General features: G+C 53.0%; 1 protein-coding gene across 1 annotated transcript in view; it reads right to left on the bottom strand.

The window, feature by feature from the left end:
* The window catches only part of LOC140366855 (collagen alpha-1(XII) chain-like), a gene marked incomplete at its 5' end in the record, with an annotated part of 154156 nt that overhangs the window by 39398 nt on the left and 107079 nt on the right, over positions 1 to 7679 (bottom strand). Inside the window, 3 exons of the mRNA XM_072453040.1 lie at positions 3556 to 3685; positions 4185 to 4324; positions 7499 to 7628. Of these exons, the coding sequence (XP_072309141.1) occupies positions 3556 to 3685; positions 4185 to 4324; positions 7499 to 7628 (400 nt within the window). The remainder of the gene's footprint in view (positions 1 to 3555; positions 3686 to 4184; positions 4325 to 7498; positions 7629 to 7679) is intronic.

Here is a 7679-nt window from a genome sequence, read left to right as displayed (position 1 = left end):
ATCACCCCCATCCTCAAAAAACCCACCCTAAACCCCGCCAACCTCTCCAACTACCGCCCCATCTCCAACCTGCCGTTCCTCTCAAAAACGCTGGAACGCATCGTCGCCGCCCAACTTCACACCCACCTCCAGTCAAACAACCTCTATGAACCCCTCCAATCTGGCTTCCGCCCACTTCACAGCGCTGAAACAGCCCTGGTCAAAGTACTCAACGATCTCCTCGCCTCTGCAGACTCCGGGGCCCTCAACATCCTGTTACTACTAGACCTCAGCGCAGCCTTTGACACTATAAACCATTCCATTCTCCTACAAAGGCTGCGCCAACTGGGTGTTGAGGGCTCTGCACTTGACTGGCTCACATCCTACCGAGTTCATTTCCCTCTCCGGTCACTCATCCACCCTCTCCCCAGTAACGCAGGGGTCCCCCAGGGCTCAGTCCTCGGCCCCCTCCTCTTCATCTGCTACATCTTCCCCCTTGGTCACATCCTCCGCCAACTCAACCTGGACTTTCACTGCTGACGACACCCAGATATACCTCACCACCAAATCCACCCAAAACCCTCCCCTCAGCCACATCGAAACCTGCATCTCTACAATAAAATCATGGCTCACTCTCAACTTCCTCAAACTGAACAGTGACAAAACAGAGCTCCTCCTCATTGGCACCAAATCCACTCTCAATAAAACTGGCCCCTTTTCACTCAGCATCGACACCTCGACCATCACCCCCTCTACCCTGGTACGCAATCTTGGTGTCATCATGGACCCCACCCTCTCCTTCACTCCCCATGTCAGCCACATCGTCAAGACCTCATTCTTCCACCTCCGCCGCATCGCCAAAATCCGACACTGCCTCACCCTCCCCGCTGCTGAATCCCTCATCCATGCCTTCATCTCCTCCCGCCTCGACTACTGCAACTCCCTCCTCACTGGCATCTCCTCCCATTCCCTCCATAGACTCCAAATGGTCCAAAACTCCGCTGCCCGCCTCCTCACCCACACCCGGTCCCGTGATCACATCACTCCCGTTCTCCGCTCTCTCCATTGGCTCCCCATCAAGCAGCGCATAAACTTTAAAATACTCCTCCTCACCTTCAAAGCTCTTCACCACCTTGCCCCCCCCTACCTGTCTGACCTCCTCATCCCCCACCGCCCCTCCCGAGCTCTCCGATCCTCCTCCTCTCTCACCCTGACTGCACCAACATCCCGACTCAAAACTTTTGGCGACAGAGCATTCTCCCGAACAGCACCCCGACTCTGGAACTCCCTCCCCCAACCTGTCCGCCACTCTCCCTCACTCACAACATTCAAATCCCGCCTAAAAACATACCTCTTCACCCAAGCCTATGACCTCCCCTACCCCTAGCCTCCTCTACCCCATTGCCTACTCTTCTACCCCCTGTTACATCCCCATCTTTTTCTCTCTACTTCTTCTGTCTTGTTCATTTTATCTGTATATTAATGTGTTCTGTACGTGTTGTCCCCCCTGTCTGTAAATACACCCTTTTTTTTATTATGTTCAGCGTCTTTGGGTCACTGAAAAGCGCTATATGAATAAAAGTTATTATTATTATTATTATTAAACACTTTGTCTCTCTCACGTGAAATAAAACAAGAGAAACTTGAGCCGCCGCCTAAACGTGGGGGAGCGTCCGAACAGTCCCAGGAGCTGCTGTCGGGGGCTTCATGCCCCTGGAAGGGTCCGAGGTGACGGGTCAGACGTCGGCCTCACTTCCATGCACAGTGTGGGCTCTGGAACCCGTCCTCTCGAGGGGGGCTGGATGCTCCACACAACCAGGAAAAGGTGTCTTGTCCTCTCCAGGTGGGTGGGGAGTCAATGCCCTCTCCAGGTGGGTGGGGGGTCCTTGCCCTCTCCAGGTGGGTGGGGAGTCCTTGCCCTCTCCAGGTGGGTGGGGGGTCCTCGTCCTCTCCAGGTGGGTGGGGAGTCCTCGCCCTCTCCAGGTGGGTGGGGTTCCTTGCCTTCTCCAGGTGGGTGGGGAGTCCTTGCCCTCTCCAGGTGGGTGGGGGGTCCTCGTCCTCTCCAGGTGGGTGGGGAGTCCTTGCCCTCTCCTGGTGGGTGGGGGGTCCTTGTCCTCTCCAGGTGGGTGGGGGGTCCTTGCCCTCTCCAGGTGGGTGGGGAGTCAATGCCCTCTCCAGGTGGGTGGGGGGTCCTTGCCCTCTCCAGGTGGGTGGGGAGTCCTTGCCCTCTCCAGGTGGGTGGGGGGTCCTCGTCCTCTCCAGGTGGGTGGGGAGTCCTCGCCCTCTCCAGATGGGTGGGGTTCCTTGCCTTCTCCAGGTGGGTGGGGAGTCCTTGCCCTCTCCAGGTGGGTGGGGGGTCCTCGTCCTCTCCAGGTGGGTGGGGAGTCCTTGCCCTCTCCTGGTGGGTGGGGGGTTCTTGTCTTCTCCAGGTGGGTGGGGAGTCCTTGCCCTCTCCAGGTGGGTGGGGGGTTCTTGTCCTCTCCAGGTGGGTGGGGAGTCCTTGTCCTCTCCAGGTGGGTGGGGAGTCCTTGTCCTCTCCAGGTGGGTGGGGGGTCCTTGTCCTCTCCAGGTGGGTGGGAAGTCCTTGTCCTCTCCAGGTGGGTGGGGAGTCCTTGCTCCAAGAGGAGGAGTTCTCGGGGTCTTGATGGAGCGTGAGATTGACAGTTGGATCGATGCAGTCGCCGCATCGACTGTTGTGGTGAAGAAGGAGCTGAGTCCAAAGACAAAGCTCTGGATTTATCGGTCACTCTACGTTCTGACCTCACCTATGGTCATGAGCTTTAATGACCCAAAGGACAAGATCGAGGATACAAGCGGTCAAAGTTTCCTCCGCCGGGTGGCTGGTCCCTTAGACATAGTGGGAGGAGCTCAGTGACGCGGGAGGAGCTCGGAGTAGAACCGCTGCTCCTCCAGCTGTGGTCCATCTGTTCCTCTTGGACAAAAACTCCCTGGGGAGATGTTCATGAAGAGAACCCGGGGAAGACCCAGGACACGCTGGAGGGACCATGTCTCTGTGTGGAACGCCTCGGGATCCCCCTGGAGGAGCTGGAGGAAGTGTCTGGGGTGAGGGAAGTCTGGGCCTCCCTGCTTAGACTGCTGCCCCCGCGACCCGGCCACGGATAAGCGGAAGAAAATGGATGGATGAAAAGTAGTAGTCGTAGTAGAATTAGAAGTAGCAGTAGTAAAAGTAGCAATAGTAAAAGTAGCAGTAGCAGTAGTAGCAGTAGCAGAAGTAGTAGCAGTAGTAGTAGTAGCAGTGGTAGTAGTAGTAGCAGTAGCAGTAGCAGTAGCAGTAGTAGTAGCAGTAGCAGTAGTAGCAGTAGCAGTAGCAGTAGCAGTAGTAGTAGCAGTAGCAGTAGTAGCAGGAGAAGAAGTAGTAGCAGTAGTAGTAGTAGCAGTGGTAGTAGTAGTAGCAGTAGTAGTAGTAGCAGTGGTAGTAGTAGTAGCAGTAGCAGTAGCAGTAGTAGTAGCAGTAGCAGTAGTAGCAGTAGCAGAAGTAGTAGCAGTAGTAGTAGTAGCAGTGGTAGTAGTAGTAGCAGTAGCAGTAGCAGTAGCAGTAGCAGTAGTAGTACTCACTGGTCTTGCCGTTGCTGGACATAGACTTTCCCTCCATCTCGTGGTACACAGGAACCACTGTCACTGTGTACTCTGTGTTTGGTTCCAGGTTCTTCAGGACTTTGGTCGTCGTGGAACCTGAGACCTGGTCCTGAAAGAGACAGGCGGGGCATCAGACACACGGGCGGGGCATCAGACACACGGGCGGGGCATCAGACACACGGGCGGGGCATCAGACACACGGGCGGGGCATCTGAGACACGGGCGGGGCATCAGACACACGGGCGGGACATCTGACACACGGGCGGGGCATCTGACACACGGGCGGGGCATCAGACACACGGGCGGGGCATTTAACACACGGGCGAGGCATCAGACACATGGGCGGGGCATCTAACACACGGGCGGGGCATCAGACACATGGGCGGGGCATCTAACACACGGGCGGAGCATCTGACACACGGGCGGGGCATCTGACACATGGGAGGGGCATCTAACACACGGGCGGGGCATCTGACACACGGGCGGGGCATCTGACACATGGGAGGGGCATCTGACACATGGGCGGGGCATCTGACACAAGGGCGGGGCATCGCGGGCGGGACATCTGACACACGGGCGGGGCATCGCGGGCAGGGCATCTGACTCACCACGTCCTGCTCGCCTCCGGCCGCTGGGACCCAGATGACGATGTATTCTCGGACGGTTCCTTCAGCCGCGTCCCAGCGAACGTTTAAGCTGCTGGTGGTGGGATCAGTCACCTGAAGGTTCCTCACGAACCCCAGAGGCCCTGGACCACAAGCACCGCGTTTATGAAGGAGTGAAGGAGTGAAGGAGTGAGGGAGTGAAGGAGTGAAGGAGTGAAGGAGTGAGGGAGTGAAGGAGTGAGGGAGTGAAGGAGTGAAGGAGTGAAGGAGTGAAGGAGTGAAAGAGTGAAGGAGTGAAGGAGTGAAAGAGTGAAGGAGTGAAGGAGTGAAATAGTGAAGGAGTGAAGGAGTGAGGGAGTGAAGGAGTGAGGGAGTGAAGGAGTGAAGGAGTGAAAGAGTGAAGGAGTGAGGGAGTGAAGGAGTGAAGGAGTGAAGGAGTGAAAGAGTGAAGGAGTGAGGGAGTGAAGGAGTGAAGGAGTGAGGGAGTGAGGGAGTGAAAGAGTGAAAGAGTGAAGGAGTGAAAGAGTGAAGGAGTGAAAGAGTGAAAAAGTGAAGGAGTGAAGGAGTGAAAGAGGGAAGGAGTGAAGGAGTGAAGGAGTGAAGGAGTGAAAGAGTGAAAGAGTGAAAGAGTGAAGGAGTGAAAGAGTAAAGGAGTGAAGGAGTGAAGGAGTGAAAGAGTGAAGGAGTGAAGGAGTGAGGGAGTGAAGGAGTGAAGGAGTGAAGGAGTGAGGGAGTGAAGGAGTGAGGGAGTGAAGGAGTGAAGGAGTGAAGGAGTGAAGGAGTGAAGGAGTGAAAGAGTGAAGGAGTGAAGGAGTGAAAGAGTGAAGGAGTGAAGGAGTGAAATAGTGAAGGAGTGAAGGAGTGAGGAGTGAAGGAGTGAGGGAGTGAAGGAGTGAAGGAGTGAAAGAGTGAAGGAGTGAGGGAGTGAAGGAGTGAAGGAGTGAAGGAGTGAAAGAGTGAAGGAGTGAGGGAGTGAAGGAGTGAAGGAGTGAGGGAGTGAGGGAGTGAAAGAGTGAAGGAGTGAAAGAGTGAAGGAGTGAAAGAGTGAAAAAGTGAAGGAGTGAAGGAGTGAAAGAGGGAAGGAGTGAAGGAGTGAAGGAGTGAAGGAGTGAAAGAGTGAAAGAGTGAAAGAGTGAAGGAGTGAAAGAGTAAAGGAGTGAAGGAGTGAAGGAGTGAAAGAGTGAAGGAGTGAAGGAGTGAGGGAGTGAAGGAGTGAAGGAGTGAGGGAATGAAGGAGTGAAGGAGTGAAAGAGTGAAGGAGTGAGGGAGTGAAGGAGTGAAGGAGTGAAGGAGTGAAAAAGTGAAGGAGTGAAGGAGTGAAAGAGGGAAGGAGTGAAGGAGTGAAGGAGTGAAGGAGTGAAAGAGTGAAAGAGTGAAAGAGTGAAGGAGTGAAAGAGTAAAGGAGTGAAGGAGTGAGGGAGTGAAGGAGTGAAGGAGTGAGGGAGTGAAGGAGTGAAGGAGTGAAAGAGTGAAGGAGTGAGGGAGTGAAGGAGTGAAGGAGTGAGGGAGTGAGGGAGTGAAAGAGTGAAAGAGTGAAGGAGTGAAAGAGTGAAGGAGTGAAAGAGTGAAAAAGTGAAGGAGTGAAGGAGTGAAAGAGGGAAGGAGTGAAGGAGTGAAGGAGTGAAGGAGTGAAGGAGTGAAAGAGTGAAAGAGTGAAGGAGTGAAGGAGTGAAAGAGTGAAGGAGTGAAGGAGTGAAAGAGTGAGGGAGTGAAGGAGTGAAGGAGTGAAGGAGTGAAAGAGTGAAAGAGTGAAGGAGTGAAGGAGTGAAAGAGTGAAAGAGTGAAGGAGTGAAAGAGTGAAGGAGTGAAAGAGGGAAGGAGTGAAGGAGTGAAGGAGTGAAGGAGTGAAGGAGTGAAGGAGTGAAAGAGTGAAAGAATGAAAGAGTGAAGGAGTGAAGGAGTGAAAGAGTGAAGGAGTGAAGGAGTGAAAGAGTGAAAGACTGAAGGAGTGAAGGAGTGAAGGAGTGAAAGAGTGAAGGAGTGAAAGAGTGAAAGAGGGAAGGAGTGAAGGAGTGAGGGAGTGAGGGAGTGAAGGAGTGAAAGAGGGAAAGAGTAAAGGAGTGAAGGAGTGAAGGAGTGAAATAGTGAAAGAGTAAAGGAGTGAAGGAGTGAAAGAGGGAAGGAGTGAAGGAGTGAGGGAGTGAGGGAGTGAAGGAGTGAAAGAGTGAAGGAGTGAAGGAGTGAAAGAGTGAAAGAGTGAAGGAGTGAAGGAGTGAAAGAGTGAAGGAGTGAAGGAGTGAAAGAGTGAAAGAGTGAAAGAGTGAAGGAGTGAAAGAGTGAAAGAGTGAAGGAGTGAAAGAGGGAAGGAGTGAAGGAGTGAGGGAGTGAAGGAGTGAAAGAGTGAAAGAGGGAAGGAGTGAAGGAGTGAGGGAGTGAGGGAGTGAGGGAGTGAAGGAGTGAAAGAGTGAAAGAGTGAAAGAGTGAAAGAGTGAAGGAGTGAAAGAGTGAAAGAGTGAAGGAGTGAAAGAGGGAAGGAGTGAAGGAGTGAGGGAGTGAGGGAGTGAAGGAGTGAAAGAGTGAAAGAGTGAAAGAGTGAGGGAGTGAAGGAGTGAAGGAGTGAAGGAGTGAAGGAGTGAAAGAGTGAAGGAGTGAAAGAGTGAAAGAGTGAAATAGTGAAAGAGTAAAGGAGTGAAGGAGTGAAAGAGGGAAGGAGTGAAAGAGGGAAGGAGTGAAGGAGGGAGGGAGTGAGGGAGTGAAGGAGTGAAAGAGTGAAAGAGTGAAAAAGTGAGGGAGTGAAGGAGTGAAGGAGTGAAAGAGTGAAAGAGGGAAGGAGTGAAGGAGTGAGGGAGTGAGGGAGTGAAGGAGTGAAAGAGTGAAAGAGTGAAGGAGTGAGGGAGTGAAGGAGTGAAAGAGTGAAAGAGTGAAGGAGTGAAGGAGTGAAGGAGTGAAAGAGTAAAGGAGTGAAAGAGTGAAAGAGTGAAGGAGTGAAGGAGTGAAAGAGTAAAGGAGTGAAAGAGTGAAAGAGTGAAGGAGTGAAAGAGTAAAGGAGTGAAGGAGTGAAAGAGTAAAGGAGTGAAGGAGTGAAAGAGGGAAGGAGTGAAGGAGTGAAGGAGTGAAGGAGTGAAGGAGTGAAGGAGTGAAAGAGTAAAGGAGTGAAAGAGTGAAAGAGTGAAGGAGTGAAGGAGTGAAGGAGTGAAAGAGTAAAGGAGTGAAAGAGTGAAAGAGTGAAGGAGTGAAGGAGTGAAGGAGTGAAGGAGTGAAAGAGTGAAGGAGTGAAGGAGTGAAGGAGTGAAGGAGTGAAGGAGTGAAAGAGTGAAGGAGTGAAAGAGTGAAGGAGTGAAAGAGTAAAGGAGTGAGAGTGCTCTGGAAACACTCACTGGTTTTGCCGGTGTCCGTGAGGCTGGGACCGTCTCCCTCGGCGTAAACTGGGACAACGGTCACTCTGTATTCTGTCTCAGGAAGAAGCTTCTCCAGAACTGTCCGAGTGGTACTTTCAGAGACCTGCTCCTGAAGAGACAACCAGAGACAAGACATGAGACCAGACATGAGACCAGAGAC

This window comes from Eucyclogobius newberryi, unplaced genomic scaffold (assembly GCF_026437365.1).
Source record: "Eucyclogobius newberryi isolate DKJ021-1_F unplaced genomic scaffold, fEucNew1.0.hap1 SCAF_196, whole genome shotgun sequence".
NCBI classification, from domain to species: domain Eukaryota; kingdom Metazoa; phylum Chordata; class Actinopteri; order Gobiiformes; family Gobiidae; genus Eucyclogobius; species Eucyclogobius newberryi.
This window is presented reverse-complemented; position numbering and strand designations above follow the sequence as displayed.